The sequence below is a fragment of the Cucurbita maxima genome, unplaced genomic scaffold (genome assembly GCF_002738345.1).
Source record: "Cucurbita maxima cultivar Rimu unplaced genomic scaffold, Cmax_1.0 Cma_Scf00024, whole genome shotgun sequence".
NCBI classification, from domain to species: domain Eukaryota; kingdom Viridiplantae; phylum Streptophyta; class Magnoliopsida; order Cucurbitales; family Cucurbitaceae; genus Cucurbita; species Cucurbita maxima.
In genome coordinates this window covers 1,781,843-1,798,615 of record NW_019272040.1, presented here as the reverse complement: position 1 = coordinate 1,798,615, position 16,773 = coordinate 1,781,843, and the positions used below count along the sequence as shown (strand labels likewise).

The window sequence follows — 16,773 nt, the reverse complement described above, 5'->3', positions numbered from 1 at the left end:
ACGTACCATATTTTTATTAATACGTGGCTGAATCTGAATATCCTCTTCATTTTTCAATGCTTTTAGTTTGAATAGCTTGATATAATCTCAAGGGACTTCCACATCAATGTGGTCCAAAAGTCCCTCAAGCAGGGAACTCAATAACGGAAGATTATCAGGTGATGATTTGTTAAATTCAGGGAAGTTTTCGATGGTTATTTTTGAATCCATTGAACTAAGTTAAAGCCAAACCCCAGAGAACTAAAAACAAACTTAGACAATGCGTGGTGTCGAGGCCATAACGTTAGCAAAAATTGGGCCAGTTCGTGAAAAGTTGAGTGGTGTAACCACATATGGTGCCAAATATAAGGTACCCAACAAAACAAGGAGGTCTAGATTAACATATACTGGTGGAGTGTTGGCTGAAGAAGCCCCAATCCTCAAGCTAGAGATGGAAAATGACTTATGCAAAGTAATGATAAAGAGTTGAAGCTCGGATGTGTATTAGAATGACCAAGTCCAGGTCCAATAGACTCTCTACAAGTGAAAGGCTGAGCAGATGAACACCATTAAGGTGAGCGTTAAGGCAATATGCACTCTAGATCCACGTTTAAGATAGAGACCTAAGTTGGACAAGGTCACTAATAAAGGCTCTCCATAGTGAACTCTATGAAACAGGTTTAAGGGGAGAGTCGTATAGAGTTAAGGAGAATACTGCAAGATTTGTCTTTGAATCTGAACAAGTAGGGGAAGCATGATGATAAGCCCTATACAGAGAAGAATCCTAAAAGGCCAAAGAGAAAAAAGTCTCTATTATGTAGGATATTACAGCATCTAAAGTAAAATTTCAACAGAACAATAATCTTAACTATTACATGTTATTCAATCAAAATTAAAAAAGTTCTTCAAACTGCCCCTAAATCCCACATCACAATTTGACAAAAGCTACGATTCTAAAACAATCATGTGCACAAAACAGAACATATTCTCTCTCAACCATGAGAATCTAAAAGCAGGCAATGCTCATTTTTTCACAAAACTGCATGACAATGTCAAGTGACCATCCTAGAATCTCGGTATAAGTAGCTGCACACGTAATAGTAGATGACTGAAAAAACTGCAAATCAGTACCTTGTTACAGTCTTCTTAATCACCATGGAGAAGCAATAGTTATAGGACCATTCAGGAAGTGGAATGATTATACAACGATAATAGATTTGATTGCAAAATTGCGGCTGATGGAGGAATACTCATGTCTCTCGACCCCGAACTTTCCCGTTTGACCATTGTGCCGAGGGGAAGCAAAGAGAGCCTCCAAAGTTCAAATACTGCATGATGCCACCAAAGTAGTGTTTATCATTTTTGTAACAAGGAATAAATTAGTAGTACAGTACAGTACATGTCGAAACATAATCACCACATGCAGAAACTGAAAGACAACAATAGCCAATAAGCAATACTTTTACTGTAATCAACTCTGATTAGAAACACTGAAAGAGAAGAAAAGTATACGTATTTAACTCTAGATTAACAAGTAGGATCATAAGAACCTCTGAAGTTCACAAAACATAAATCAAAATATAGAAACCAAGTTAGTTCCAGTGAGTTATTTTCAAATAGAACTTGATTAAAAATTTGACTTCACGATTGAACTGATCAGTTATTTCCTTACAAATAAATATAAAACTGTGGTCAAATGTCATCACCACAATGAGCAGGTATGTAACATAGAAAATGAAAATGGACAAAAGAGGAAGAGAATTGGAGATGCAAACCGTAGTCCATACAATGCATAGTCTGTTTAACAAATCTTCTTTCTTACACCAGTAACATTCGTCAGTGACTTTGATGATCGGTTCCTTGCAATGCTACTTGTTCTCCAGCAACTCCGAAGTCTGAATTCCTACCGGTTTCAATCTTGCCCTACCACGTCCACATTTGATGTCTTCAGAGATTTTTCATTAATGCAATCAGCTTCTTGGAGATAGATACAACAATATAGCTGAGAAAATCAATCCAATCATGTGGTGGAGCTGAATGACATCAACAGGGGATTGTTGAGTGCATGTCTATCAGTATTGGACTAAAAAACTTGAGGACCGACGATGCATGGGCATTTGACAGAAAAAATACACATTTTTAAGTAAATCAATACAAACCAACCCATTTCTTAAAAGCCAGGGCTGACTCTCTTTTCCTTAGTTGGGCTTCTGTTTGGATCTTGGAAGCCTTGCCCTTGTATAGTGTTTTATGGTACTTCAAGAACAGGGTTCTATATTTGTACTTGTCAACGAACATATTATCTTTCTCCATCATCTCTACAACTTCATTTGCTCGAGCAAAAAATCCACCCCTCACAAATGTATAGAGAACAGAATCAAGGAGTTCTTGATCAAACTTCAAGAATGAAGCTGATGCAATACTTTTCATTTCCCCCCACAATTCTGTTACTTCTATATATTTTCCACCAATGGCAGCATATCCAGTTACCATAGAATGGAAGGTCTGAGCATTTGGACAATGTCCAAGGCTTCTCATTCTCTTCAGAGCCTTCTCAGCATCTTGCATTAGCCTCTTCTTACAGAAGAAATGTATAACGTTGTTCCAATCATGAAGTCCATAATCCACTCTTTGCCCATCTTTTATTTCCTGTAAAAGTTTTGCCATCAATCCAGCTTCACCATTCTCTGCACTACTCTCAACTAATCTTTTAAATTCTTTATGCCCAGATCTTGGTATTTTAGCTTCTTTCATCTCCTGAAACAGTCTGAGTGCCCCCTTGTTGTCACTCTGAAGCACTCTAGAATTGATCAGTGCATCATAACAGCTTGAGTCAAGCTGTATGCCAGCCTTGCGAGCATCTCGCAAAAGAGATGCAACCTCACCAGTTCGATTAGTTTTACAATAAGCCTTTAAGAGAGAACCATATACTGACGAACCAGGTCTAGCACCAGCTAGATGCATCTCATCAAGAAGGTCGTGTGCTTGGTCCAACCACCCAAGTGAAATGCATGCATTAATGACATGAACTAACACTGAATCATCATTAGACACTGGTGCTTCTTCCTTCTCTGCCTTGATAAGAAACTGAGCTAAATCCTTGATCTTACCAGCTTCCAGAAAAGCCCTAACTAATTTCACAAGAATAGCTTCAGTTGGCTGGAGAATACCACGTTCCGTTGTAACTAATTCAACTTGCAACTGCAGCTTCATAAGCAGGGTGCGAAGAATTTCCTTTGCTTCAACATCAAGTTTCAGAAAATTTCGGTCTACAATAAATTCTTCATAAGAAATGGAATTCCTAGTTGATATCTTATCTTTCAATCCATCATGTTGGCAGATAAAAGTTCTCTCAGAACCTTGTCCAGAAGATGGCCTTATGTGATTTTCAGCAGTTCCACATGCTAAGGTGGCTGTAGCAACCGAATTTTTGGCTATCTTTGCTTTCCTCAGCATGTCCAAAACCATGTTAGAGGCAGATTCAAGATCTCCAAATTTCAGATGACATGTTAGTAAGCAACTATAAAACTGCCGAAATTGAACATCACTTAGGTTATGGGCTTCATCTATGTGTCTCTGTAATTTCCTTAATTCTTCTCTCCGCCCATTTCTCTCATGTATATGAACCATTACCATCAATAAGTTGGTATCTACTTTGACACCAATTCTAGGCATCATATCAAGGAGTTCTTCTGCCTTTCTAGTTGTCCCAAACAAGACACAACCCGCCAGAGCAATGTTAAAGGCAGTAGAATTAGGCTTCATAGCGATCAAAGGGGCATTACATTTTTTACGTGGATCCACCCTGCCATCTTGAAACAAGTAGCCTATTTCAAGAACCAATTCTGCAGCAAGGTAAGCCCCAGGACCAGTCTGAGACATGTGAGCCAATATTGCAGACCAAACAGCAACAGAGAAAAATTGTTCTATTTTTATCAACTTTCTTAGAATAGTTGATGCTGGAATTGTTAGCCCCGATTTCGCAAGACTAAAAGACAAATAGATTAGAGTGTCCTTCTCTAACAAGTTCTGTTTCCCTTCTGTAAATGCCTGTTCTACCAAATCATAGGCCTTCTCAAGCCATTGAATGTCAAGACTTTCTGCAAAACCTGCTAATATTTTATTAACAATAGATTTTCTAGGAAACCCTTCCATCTGCATATGCTGTTGGTACAACTTCCACATATCGTTCAATCTATGCTCTTCAATAGCAGTTTGTATGTCCATACTTAGTTTTGCAGGATCTCGAGCCTGAACCAAAATTCTTTCAGACATAGTAGATAGCAACTTGATATCAAAGATACATCTACTCTTAAGACCGAGCACAATGGGTTCTGCATTTGAGCTTGATGGTGAGGAAACAAATCCTCTCAAAGACTGGCAATTTGAATTGAGTGAGCATTTACAGACCCCAAAGATGTTGTGACTAGTGCCATGAAATAAGAGGGACAAAGCAGAAGGCGAATACACAGAAGCCCTGCAACTCGACTTCATGATCAGATGCGACATCTTACAGTTCCAACCACGGAGCCAACACATCATCCAAAGTTCAAATGTACCAACAATGATTAGACTTCGCAACGAATAGGTTTACCGACATTTGCATCAATTCTTCCCATCTGCAGCGTGCAAGAGCAAGACTAAGTTCTTCAGTGCTTGGTAGTAAAAGTTCAGAACAAGAACAGACCATTTTATTATAATTTGCAAATGAGGATGATAACTACAAATTAGGTACTTTTTGTTCTTATTTTGTCATAATAATATGATTATCAAAATATACACTTTATATATCAAGTTTGCTTCAATGTCAAAGCACCGGTTCAATAGTTTGAACTCTTAAAAGTTCATACAAGTTTCATTTTCATAAGAAAAATGGAAATTCTTGTCAGATAGCAGGAAGAAAAATAGACTGCGATAACGAGAGAAGGAAGAAAAATAGTTTAAACTCTTTTTCTTTTTCACATAAGTGAGTTCAAACTTCAAACAAATAAAAAACTAAACTAAGCCAAATGATAACAACGTGTAAAAACCCAAAAATTTTGTATTGTAAGAGTAAAGCCAAAACCCAAAAAGCAGCGGCTGAGTCTCACGATTCACCGCTCCACGAACAAACCAAAATTCATATATATCAACCAGAATGCTACACAAATTAAGGGATACATAAAAAGAAGGCCTAATATTCTGGAATATAATCATGAACACATGTAAATAACGCGGCAATGAGGTCAAAAGCCAAGCAGATGAAGACGGATTCCAGCATCAACCATTCTAAGAGAGGCGGTGGACATGAAAGAAAATTGGAGAGGGCGCTAAAACCATACTTACAGGGGGGAAAATAGGAAGATAAGCAAAATAATGGCTGCTTGTTCCACTTCGACAAGCCTTTGACGTGCTCCCGATTGAGCCTCTGTTGCAGCCTACAGCCGTACTGGTATTAAGCTTTTAAAGCTTCGCTTGTTGAAGCCTTGTAGAAGACAACCCTATTCTTACTTGGGTAAAATTTCATTACATTTTTATAAAAATTTCATCTTTTCTCCAATTTTAAGATTGTTATTCCATTTTTGCTCCCATTTTTTTATTTTGTCAACTAAAAAAATGAAATTGTGGGGTCGTCTGTCTTTCTCTCAATGCTTTCGTGCTAGTCACGAATCCACGTGTTAAATATTCATGAGAAATTGTGCTCGTCAATTTGGTTAGGTTCATATCATTTTAAATCATTTAAAAAAATGTGAAAAAAAGAATTGATAGATTCATATCATTTTTCTACTTTCGCTCTAACCCTCTTAACCCTACTTTCGTTCTCGCTCCCACTCCGACCATAGACACGTCCACATTTGCTAGAAGATGAATTTTGAGCAATAAAGAGGAACCATCATTGAAGCCTCCCAAAAAAACACAGCAAAAACAAACCACCCTGCCTAAAAGTTTCATATAATCGCATATGATGTAGAGTCGAGAATGAGGTTCGGAGACGTTCGTGTCTGTTACAATCTTCACGTCTCCATCCCTCTCTTCTTTCTAATCAAAATAATAGATATCAAAGCCAAAATTGAGATTCTGTAATTCCAGTCCAATCCAGTACAAGCTGTTCCTAACATGCTTCTTCACTCGTACAGATGAACAAATTCAAGACGGACACATACACTAACCAAAATTTCCTTCCATTACGACTAGGAATCTAAAAGCACAAAAACTCTTATGGAAAAGCAACTTAAATGTTAAATCATCACAAAACCTTGAATATACTTGCACTCTAGCGCGCATGAGGCTTGATTTCCATGGCAACCACGAATCTTGTCCCCCCCCCCCCATCGTCTTGTAATTGTGATTCTTCTTTATCTATTAGGGAATTTGATCACTTCTTGAAATCCACTTTAAAATCATAGTCATCATCTTTCATGGCATCCGTGGATACTGAAGATTTACTATTATTGTTGGCTTTTTTCCTTTGCTTCTTCTCCGCTCTCCTCAGTTTTGGATTTAGAATACCTTCTGCTGCATACAGCTTCTCATTTTGTCTGCTAGTTGCATCTTGTCCCTTGGCTTTGTCCTCCTCGCCGTTGTTGTCTTCTTCCTGCTCCATGGACTCGTCCTCACTATTCTCCTGGACTTCGTCGTCTTGCATAGATGGTTCGTCATTCGCATTCTACATTGCAAAAATAGTAAATATATATATAGTCCTAAACCCCACATGTAAATAATAACAGAAGTTACAAGAAGACAGAACTTGGTACATGTTGAGAATCTCTAAAAGCTTAGATATGAAATAAATCATACAACAGAGACTAAAGTTAGAAGCTCAACCCTAAACTGGTTGCAAGAGAACTGGCAAGTGTCGCGTATGTGTGACTGAACTATAAGACAGATTTAGAGGAGAAAGAGGAAAACAGGCATACCTCTTGCTCTTCTTGCATGCTACTCTCATCAAAATTCAGTGGACAACTTGCGGGAACTTCAACAGGATTGAAATCGTCCACGGATTTCAGGCTTCCAATGAATGAAGATTCACCGCTATAAACTTCATCCACATTGAACTCTTTCCCGAGTTCTGTGACGATCCTTGCCTCGGAAGGATCTACCTGACCCCTAACCGGAGGCATCGTGTAATATGGAATTTTACCTATGACATCGAGCAAGCGAGCAAGCATTTAAAACCAGATTCTGGATAACTTTTTATGTTTCAAATGGAAAAAATGAACATTTTCTGTCATAGCAAAAGGAACACTTCGTCTCCTTGGTTTGATCTGTTGAGTTCATTTTGCATTGGTGACTTTCATTAAATAATGTTAACAGGAGTAGGTGGGAGAAGGTCCAACTTATTTAGCACTTTTCATAAATCAATGAAAGTTTAGAATGTGTTTCTTAAATAATAAAACACAATTAAAGAAAAACAGAAAATACCTTCGTTCCAGTCATGCAGAACAATTCTAGCAGCAGCTCCAATATCCACAATACCCCCCTTCTTAAGTTTTCCCCGAATCACAGCTACCTTCTGCAGAAAATCATCAACCGTATCGAAGCTTGAAAGCTTATACAGAGTTACCAGGGTTTTGGAAGGGCAAAGCTTCAAGATCTCCTTAACTATGATATCCAAAAGTAGTAAATAAGCTTTAGAACACCAAAACTCAAGGTCCACAAAAAGAAGATACAATATTCCCAATTCAATTTACCAGGAGCAACGGGATCTTCCAACTTCTCTATTCTTTTGCAATTCCGCAGAGCTATAGATGGCTCATTTTCTTTGGCTCTGAGCATTACAACACCTGGGCAATCCAACAATTTGACATTTTTGTCTAGATGGACCTCTTGCATCGATCTTGTTAATCCTGGCGTAGCACCAACGCCAACAACATGGGATCGCTTCAAACTATTAATAAGACTACTCTTGCCAACATTAGGCAAGCCGATGATACCCACAGTAATTGTTTTTTTAATCTGCCAAATGGAAATACACAGTTGACCGCATCAATTACCCAAAATTGGAAAGGAAAATTCCAGAAATTGATCAGAGACAACTTAATAGAATAATAAACACATGCTTGAAAACTAATCGCGTGGAGCAAAAGAGTATACGACAATCCCGTGCACATATATCGATAAATAATCATCAAAATCAGTGGGATGATTAAACAAATCAGGCGAATACACAAAAAGCAGCACTAAAGAAAACAAAAAAGAATCATCAATTCTTGAATAAAGTGTAAAAAAATTCTATAGACCTTCCAGAAACCTTAGAAGTACCTCATAACTTCTTGAATAATTCTTCAACAGTTTAATGAGAGTTTCAGCTCCAAGGCAATCACTTCTCTGCAATAAATTGCTTGTTTTCGTTTTGGATGCCTTTGCAGATTTCCAACCTAAGTTGGCCCTTTGTTCTTGCGTGCTACACTTGAAGGCAACAGCAGGCAATTCTTCTCTCAGATAATTAAGCCATTTCTCAACAGCCTCTCGAGGGACAAGATCTGTTACAAAAAATATATAATCACATGAAAAAACTGTGATAGCTACAGATCTCCTTGGGTCTCACATGACTAATCCATCCACAACACATGATTTTTTTATGGAGATGAAGTAAAGATTGCATCATTAAGAAAAGAGATTCTATTCTTTCCTAATATATTTCCATTCATTACCTATTGTTTCCTAAAATGTCCATTCATTATCCATTCTTTCCTAATTGAACTTTTATAAGCAGATTTCATACTTTAAAATGCTTTGAAATGAGCATGAAATTATTGAAATCGATCTTAAAATATAACTAAATTGTAAAATGTTTTAAACTTGTCCATGGCCTAACTCTTTAGGAAATTATGAACAAAGATAACCATGATGTATGGCATCTATTTTCTATGCTTACGTTCATCTTCATTAATTAACAGCATTTTGGTAAAGGGGGAAGGAATTTACCAATTTTATTCAGAAGTAGTACAAGATGCTTATCAGGACCCGCCTTCATCACCATCTTTTCCATGTCAATACAACGGGTGCCAAGGGGATCTCGTGCATCCAAAACCTCTAAAATAACATCTGACGCCTCAATAACTTTGACCAATTCCTTGTAGAAAGCCCTGTCTGAGTGATCTGCACATTTTATATTTATAGTCAGAAACCCAACGCAAAATGTGAAGACCACAATTTGTTTATTCCACTTTTTATCCAAAACTTCACATAGAAAACAACCTACCACCACGATTCCGTGGCCCTAAAGAGTTGTCTACATCCTTTACTCCTCCTAATCTTTGTTCTGCTGAAGCCATATTATCATCTTCTAGCAGCCCTAGCTTCCTCTTTTGAGCCTGGACAATATTAAACAGTTATACCACCAGTAAATTGCCACAACAGCGGTTTTAATATGAATGGAGTAACAGAATGCACACACACATTCACAGGCACGTAAATATATACATAAAAATCTAAAACCATCCATGATAAAAAGTATTAAATTGTATTACCCTCTCCTTCCGAGCTGCTTTCTTTTGTTCCATCTCATCAAGCGCACGGGCACGACGGGCTTCAAGAGCCTTGAGCTCTTCTTCCTTGAAGGGCCAGTCATTGGGAATACCTGGGTCCTTCTCAATCTTGCTCTTGCCCTTGACGGTTAGCTTCTTGGCTTCCTTTGCCTTCTTCTTGTGATGCTCCTTCACCTTTCTAATGATCTTGTACTTCTTCTTTAGTGTAACCCTCTTGCTTTTGCTCTCTACAAGAAAGAGAACATTTTAAAAAAGAAACCATACAAGCACGTCCCAGATGCTGCAGAAAAAAAAAAGCATTTATTGGCTTCCAAAATTATAAATAGCACCCACTTACTTTTACTCCTCTTAACCATCTTTAAGTTTCAGAAGACGAGGTTTTTGTGCAAATGGATTTCACTGTCAACACAAGAGATTAACTCAGCAAAATATTCTTCCGAAAAATACATGCCTTACGGTCCATATTACTAAATCTCTACTATCAGTATATATGAAATTCACGTGAGATTTTTTTTTTCTTTTTATGTATTCTTCAGTCTAAATTTCTGAAATTAAGTAGTTGAATTTTACATTAAGAAACAAAAACAATCCACATTCATAGAACAAGCTATTGGTTCATTACCATTCAATTGAACGATTGCTCCTAATGAATAAGGTTGAAGTTGTTAAGTCAATCATTCAAGCTATAAATTAAAAGAAAATTGGATGACTAAACCATGTTCGAATCAGAACATCCGGACACAAACAGCTTTTCAATTTGCCGCAGAGCTGTTTTTCTTCGGCTAGTACTGTTATTGTTGAAAATCATTTGAAAGAAAAAAAAAACGAACAGCTCCGTTTTATCATTAGACAAGTTCTAATTTCCGTTTTTCAAACGAGAAGAAAGACATAGATGGATATTGGAATAATACCAGTACCAGCAAGGGAGTAGAGGAAATTCAACGAAAACGGTGGTGGAAGTGGCACGAGAGGAAAAGGACAACAACGGGAGAAGCAATGAAGAACCGGAGGAGAAAATGGCGGCGACACAGAGCTGCTGAAACGAAGGTGGAGACGGCGGGAAGAAGAAGGGTGGAGCACTTATGAAAGAGTTAGGTTTTGGTCGCTCTTTTATTCATTTTTATTTTTATTTTACAAAGTGGGCTCGGTTCCGTTACAAAGAAGCGGGCTGATTTATTGGGCTAGAGTAATAAATATAATTTATTTTCTCTAACATTTTCTAATTTATATTAATTTAATTATATTTCCAATAACAGTCTAAGCTCACTACTAACCAACGTAAGATCTCACAATTCACCCCTTTTGAGAGTCCAACGTTTCGATTAGCATGTTATCTCGTGTTTGTAACAGTTTAAGCTAACCGCTAATAAATATTGTATGCTTTTAGCCAGTTACACATTGTCATCAGTCTCACAGTTTTAAAATGTGTCTACTATGGAGAGATTTTCACACTCCGTTCTCACAACAATACACATACAATTTAAGATGGATTACTTGATGTAGGTCGGATTGAGTTCAAATAAATAAAAATTTTATAGATTAATTATGGAATTTAATTTTAATTAATTTTTATGAATATTATTTCCAATTATATATTCTCAAGCAACTCTTATTTTTTTAAAATATATATTAAAATTAGTTATAATTCATAAATAGATATTTTATATATTCTAATTTTATTTTTGTTAAAAATAAAAAATTTTAAAAATTACGAACCGATCAAATGGGGGCAATAATTTGTTTTTGTTTGACAAAAAGATTAATATAAATAATTTATTTAATTTTGTTATGCTCTAATAATTCACATTATTTTGTAACTTCTCATAATTTTCACTTTGAAAATAATAAAATATTATATATATATATATATATATATATATATATATAATTTGTCCAAACCCAAATATGGCCTAGTCTAAAAAGCGAGTCAGGACAAGGCTTCACGTGATATCAGCATGAGAATAAACTGTCACACTACACGACAAACCCCACCATTAAAAGAAGAAAAAAATAAATAAATATATTAAAGAAACAAATTATTATTTAAAGAAAAAAAGTATTAAGAGTGATTTTAAAAATAAAAATAATTGAAAGATAACTCGTCCCCGTCCTACAAGACAAGTAAATAATATGGTCATGTCATCAAAGATACGTGAAAATAGATGAGTTGTAACAGCGCAAACTCACTGTTAGCAGATATTGTTTTTTTTCATAAGTTTTCATACCCTTATAATTTCCGATTGACGTGAGATCTCACAATTCGCCTACTTCAGAGCCCAATGTCTTTGTTGGCACTCGTTCCCCTCTCATATCAACGTGAGACCTCACATGAGTCATCAAGTATTGAATCTAAATTCTTTTTCATTCGCATCTAGAGCATGAGGCGTTACAGTCCAATATTTTAAAAAATATTAAAGATTGATCTCTCACGATATAGGTTTAAAGTATTTTTACACCAATACACAAATCTATACGTCAAATATTAACCAAATGTTGATTGAAACAATCACTTTTTAATAATTCGAACCTTAAGTGCTCGAGATTGAAATGAAATTTAAACGTTTTAAGGAACGGGAAGGTATGAATAGATTAAGTAGGTTGGAAAGTAAACAGAAGTAGGATAAGAAGATAAGGTTTGTTTTTTTTTAACTTGAATGAGTCATTACATTTCCACTAATTATATCAAACTAATGACAACTTTTGGAGTGAAAAAAGGAGCGATTTTTGGAGGTTTTGTAGGATTGTGTTATTAAGTTGAGTTCAACCCATCATCCATGTCTTCTTCTTCATCATCATCTTCATCTGTTTTTCCTCTGTAAATGCCTCTAATTGGCCTTCATCAGCGGTGGTTTGTTGTTCTGTTATTGTTCTTGTTCTTGTTCCACCCAACTGCCATGGAAGCAACCGAAGTTTAGCACTCATTTTCGAGGGCTTCTTCTCATTTAGATCCGTTTTTCCTTTGGGTTTCTGATACCCTTTTGTTTATTGAATCCAAATCCAAATCCAAGTCCAGAAACTGGTTTCTCAAGATGTTGAGGAACAGATCTAGAGCTTTAATGGCGGATCAAGCTTCACCAGTTTCAAATTCTCTGTTTGGTTCTCCAAGATTCAAACCTTTTACACCAACAACACAATCAATTGATCACTCTGTGATTAGTCCCACTTCTGTTCTTGATTCCAAACCATTTTTTTCTCTTCAAAATCCCTTCTCTTATGATCCCAACACAAAACCCAATTCCCCCAAGAAACCAATTTTCCCAGTAAACAAACACAAAATCTCTGGCAGAAACCCAATTGGGCTTGCTTTAATTGAGGAGAAATACGATTCCACGCTCAGTAAAAGTGTAATTTTTAGAGCGAAACTTCGTGTCAAAATCCCTCCTCCTCTGCTGCCGGATTCCGCCGTAGACGACGGCGGTGGAGATTTGTTTCCTTCTGGGATTGGTGATGGGGGGATGATGACGGTGAAGGAGATGGAGGTTTGTGAAGAGTATACTTGTGTGAGAACTCATGGACCTGATGCTAAAATTACTCATATTTTTGATAACTTTGTGGTGAAAAGCTCTGTAGATTCTGGACCTGAGAGAATTTCCATGGCGGATTTGAAGAACAAGAACAAGAAGAACAAGAAGAACAAGAAGAATGATTTTCTTAGCTTCTGCTACACCTGCAACAGAAATCTTGAGCTCACAAAGGACATCTATATTTACAGGTGCGCCCATTTTTTTTCTGGTTCATTGTTGGTCTGGAAGAGTACTAATTTTGGTCCATTGTTGTGTTCATTGCAGAGGTGAGAAAGCTTTTTGCAGCCATGAATGTCGCTACCAAGAAATGCTTTTGGATGAAGAACAACAACAACAATCATCTTGATTCTTCCATCATCATCTTCAACCTCTGGTTTTCTGGTTCTTCTTCCAATAAATTTTCACATAAAATTCATAGGATCTTTTTTTTTTTTTTTTTTTTTTTTTTTAATAATAATTTTTGGTTTTTTTGGGGCTCTCTCACGAAGATATAGATAAGAGAGAGAAGTGTTTGTAGAGAGATAAATTATAAAATATGTTCAATATGTTTACTGAAATGATTGCTGCTTTGGCTTTTACTAAATCTTAGGCCTTTATTGTTATTATTATTTTATTTCAACATAACGTGACAAAAAAAAAAAAGTTCTTTAAAGATTCTTTAAATTGAAAAATGCTACAAAGATTAAGTGGGGGCTGTAATTCAAAACATTTTACCCACATGAACTTATGAATCTAGATGGGTCGTTGAGTAAAATAAGATAGAATGAATGTATTCGATTAAAACTCCCTCAAGTAGATGAGAAAGCTCATTCTATTATAGTGCAATTCATATGATAGGAAGGAGGGGGGGTTAGTAGAAGTTCCTCGAAATAATGGGTCGACTAGGGGTTTAGATCAATCAACTCACACTAACGTAATATAATTTCGAGGGTTATTCGTTTGACTAATGAATGGATGACACGTGTCTAAAATTGACATTTTAAGAACATAGATAGTTCGGTTAGAATAAAATAAGATGAACATGCTTGACTTGACTTAACTGATCTAAGAGACTCAACAAGATTAAATCTATACGTGTTTCTTTAAGCTAAATTTCATTTCATTCACGTAATATCATAGCTCTCAAAGGGTAGAATTAACAAAGCTGAGAATATTTACCATCAGCTACAAATCCCACTTCCCAAAAACACATATCAACCATGATTCTTCACTATATTTACAATCATTCATACACACTAACCCCGCATCAAAAAGAATGTGTCCTACAAACAAGTGAGCTTGATGCTCCCTCAAACATCACTCATATCATTCAGAGTCAATATCAAGGTGAAGAATTTGTTTAAGTGTTCTTGTTGCAGCATCAACACCATGAAATAGCTCTCTAGAAGAAGAAGGACGATGGTTATGGCCCCGCGTTGGGGATGGTGGTGCAGATTTCACAATTGGTTGAGTTCTTCTGATTGCTTGAGCGGTTGAACCGGTGGGCAATTGGAGTGACAAAATTATATTTCTTCGAATTGAGAAATTGGGCATTGGCAATGAACTTGCAGGGGGTGAATTTGAGTAAGTTGGTCCAGCCCAAAGCTCAGGGTAGGATGAACTCTTACTATAACAGCAATGTTCATCAAAATCATCACAAATTTCAGAATTAATCGGAATTGGATCACTTCTTGGAGTTGGTGAAATCGGTTTAGGGTTACAATCAGTCGAAGGGGGTTGAATCTTTGGGGAAGAAGGACGATAAACAGGAATCGAAGAAATCTCCAATGGAACAGGGCGAAATCCTGTCCCCGATTGATTACTTAATCGATTTTGATTTTCCTCTCTGTCTTCTTTAATCGTAAAATTCCCAAATCGACTCATACCTAGATTCTTGAACAGAGTGAAGAACTCATATCTGTACTGTTCTACAATCATCAAGGTTTTCATGACAGAATAAAACTCCTAATTCATTTAAAGATTCACAACTCATAACCTCACTAAACAAGAGCATCAAAATCAACGACGAAATCGCGAAATCCTCAGTCTAATGAACCAATAACAACAAGAAAGAAACAAATCGCTGCTTAAGAACACAGAAAACGGACGAGATTGAACACGAACTGACCTGGAAGTTGAACAAGTACAAATCCTCAGCGAACGATCATGTATGAGATAGTGAATATGAAATTTTCATCGATGAAGTGATCTTTCTTTGAGCGATTGAACTGGAAGTTGAGTGAATCGGGGGGTTTGTTCTTCATCTTTTTCGTCTTCCCGGGGGGCTTTAAGAAACGGTACCCGGCCTTGGCTCTTTATGAAGTTTACGGTATTTGTCCCTGAATTGACTCATTGACGTGGCAGGATTTGAGGGATATTTTTGTCTTTTCAGCTGAATTCAGTTGGAAACTTTAAATTTGAATTGGAAGTTTGTTTATAATATTAATTTTTAGGAGTTAATTTATAAAAGTAATTGATTTAGTGTAACAAATTATAAATTTAATTCATAAACTTTTTTTTTAAACAAAAGTATTTATAAATTTAAAAATATACCCAAAATTAAAAGTTAAATAAATATATTAATAAGGTATTGTTGTCACGCCTTTCTTGACCATCTTCGTCCCTCTCGATTCTCTTTGACTCTCAAACTCTCTCTATCTCTGTCCCTTGGGTCACTGTTCGTCCCTCACATTCTCTTGTGCTTTCTCCATCTCTAATTTCTTGCACTCTCTTCGTTTATCTCCACTTTTCCGTACTATAAAGTCTCGTCATCTCCTAGATTCTGGACTCTCCATCCCAAATTAGAGACAGAACCGAACCCAACCCAAAAGATACGTAGCTGAGTTGTACTATTTAGTTCATTTGAGTAGCCAATCTGGTTTATCCGAAGATTCACATTGGTCTAAAAATCGTGTTCAAGATATAGTAACCAAAATCTTGCTTCTTCTGATCGGCTCGTAATAACACGTGCTCATATATAATATCGAGCACTACAACTCCAATGAGAAAGGCCAACAGCTGAGACCTAAGATCTTGAAGCATACAAAAATCTCATTATCTTTTCATGTGTTTCAATGGATTGATACATAACTTCCTCCGAAACTTCTTTGCTTTGTTGTTATTACTCACGTGTGGCTAACTAATCAAATCTTAATCATTTTGTTTGACCGCTAATAAATGATTAAAATAATTTATAGTTATTATCTATATCAACAAGACACATCGCTCAATCATCAAGAATTTCAAAGTTAAACATATTTAGTTTGAGCGATTTTTTGTAATTTTTTTAAGAAAAATGTTGGGAAGACAAAACATCCTTAAAAAAAAACTCGTGTTAGCTGGTCGGGATTAGAAATAATTCATATTTTTTATTATATGGATTTGGAAATATGATGAGATTTTGTTCTTTGATAATTTCAATTTTTTTAAATAATATATATAATAAAACAATTTTGTAACGTGTTGCTTATAACTTGAAAATAGAGAAAAACAGTCCGTATAATTGGAGATAAGATTTGGTCCCATTTTTTTGTTTTTGTTCTTGCTTTTTTTTATTTAATAATATTTTTTTGTCTTTGGTTAATTTCCAATTATATCCTTCGATTATTTTTTTAATGGAAGGGTATTAATGTAATTTTATTTAAAGTTTAAAAAGTATTTTTACTCTATAAAATATCTTTTAATTTTATAATTTTGTTTAATAGAATTAATATGATTAAAATTTTTAAGCAAACCTAAGATAGCTTAATAATAACACGTGGTAGTGTCGATATTTTAATAAAAAATATATATTAATTTATATAAATAATTTGAAAATATCC

The 16,773-nt window shown here is 35.8% G+C and overlaps 4 protein-coding genes across 6 annotated transcripts; 1 reads left to right on the top strand and 3 right to left on the bottom strand.

Annotated features, from left to right (window-relative positions):
- Positions 1–758: 758 nt before the first annotated feature.
- On the bottom strand, positions 759–5,478 carry LOC111497956 (pentatricopeptide repeat-containing protein At1g03100, mitochondrial). 2 transcript variants are annotated; one of them, XM_023148977.1, is made up of 3 exons: positions 5,305–5,478; positions 1,755–4,598; positions 759–1,307 (listed from the first exon to the last, which is right to left on the bottom strand). In XM_023148977.1, the coding sequence occupies exon 2, from the start codon at positions 4,519–4,521 to the stop codon at positions 2,128–2,130; it is 2,394 nt and encodes a 797-aa protein (XP_023004745.1). In that variant the 5' UTR covers positions 4,522–4,598; positions 5,305–5,478; the 3' UTR covers positions 759–1,307; positions 1,755–2,127. The 2 variants fall into 2 exon arrangements, with proteins under 2 accessions (XP_023004745.1, XP_023004746.1); XM_023148978.1 differs by having other exon boundaries at positions 1,767–4,598.
- Positions 5,479–6,010: 532 nt separating this feature from the next.
- On the bottom strand, positions 6,011–10,562 carry LOC111497625 (guanine nucleotide-binding protein-like NSN1). 2 transcript variants are annotated; one of them, XM_023148462.1, is made up of 10 exons: positions 10,367–10,562; positions 9,787–9,848; positions 9,432–9,676; positions 9,164–9,275; positions 8,887–9,060; positions 8,221–8,441; positions 7,650–7,914; positions 7,381–7,560; positions 6,876–7,099; positions 6,011–6,625 (listed from the first exon to the last, which is right to left on the bottom strand). In XM_023148462.1, the coding sequence occupies exons 2-10, from the start codon at positions 9,803–9,805 to the stop codon at positions 6,335–6,337; spliced, it is 1,731 nt and encodes a 576-aa protein (XP_023004230.1). In that variant the 5' UTR covers positions 9,806–9,848; positions 10,367–10,562; the 3' UTR covers positions 6,011–6,334. The 2 variants fall into 2 exon arrangements, with proteins under 2 accessions (XP_023004230.1, XP_023004231.1); XM_023148463.1 differs by having other exon boundaries at positions 10,361–10,548.
- Positions 10,563–12,097: 1,535 nt separating this feature from the next.
- LOC111497627 (protein MARD1) lies at positions 12,098–13,556 on the top strand. Its single transcript, XM_023148464.1, has 2 exons — positions 12,098–13,161; positions 13,238–13,556. The coding sequence occupies exons 1-2, from the start codon at positions 12,479–12,481 to the stop codon at positions 13,317–13,319; spliced, it is 765 nt and encodes a 254-aa protein (XP_023004232.1). The 5' UTR covers positions 12,098–12,478; the 3' UTR covers positions 13,320–13,556.
- Positions 13,557–14,110: 554 nt separating this feature from the next.
- On the bottom strand, positions 14,111–15,251 carry LOC111497628. Its single transcript, XM_023148465.1, has 2 exons — positions 15,081–15,251; positions 14,111–14,838 (listed from the first exon to the last, which is right to left on the bottom strand). Exon 2 carries the CDS (start codon positions 14,834–14,836, stop codon positions 14,279–14,281), a length of 558 nt encoding a protein of 185 aa, XP_023004233.1. The 5' UTR covers positions 14,837–14,838; positions 15,081–15,251; the 3' UTR covers positions 14,111–14,278.
- Positions 15,252–16,773: the final 1,522 nt, after the last annotated feature.

Bases quoted from the DNA above. Each gene is read 5' to 3' on its own strand.
- LOC111497956 (XM_023148977.1), bottom strand. From the start codon at position 4,521: ATGATGTGTTGGCTCCGTGGTTGGAACTGTAAGATGTCGCATCTGATC.
- LOC111497625 (XM_023148462.1), bottom strand. The intron at 8,442-8,886 runs GTAAATTCCTTC...TTTTTGTAACAG, and splicing joins ACTACTTCTGAATAAAATTG to ATCTTGTCCCTCGAGAGGCT. The intron at 7,100-7,380 runs GTATTTTCTGTT...TCGATGTCATAG, and splicing joins TCTGCATGACTGGAACGAAG to GTAAAATTCCATATTACACG.
- LOC111497627 (XM_023148464.1), top strand. From the start codon at position 12,479: ATGTTGAGGAACAGATCTAGAGCTTTAATGGCGGATCAAGCTTCACCA. The intron at 13,162-13,237 runs GTGCGCCCATTT...TGTTCATTGCAG, and splicing joins AAGGACATCTATATTTACAG to AGGTGAGAAAGCTTTTTGCA.
- LOC111497628 (XM_023148465.1), bottom strand. From the start codon at position 14,836: ATGAGTCGATTTGGGAATTTTACGATTAAAGAAGACAGAGAGGAAAAT.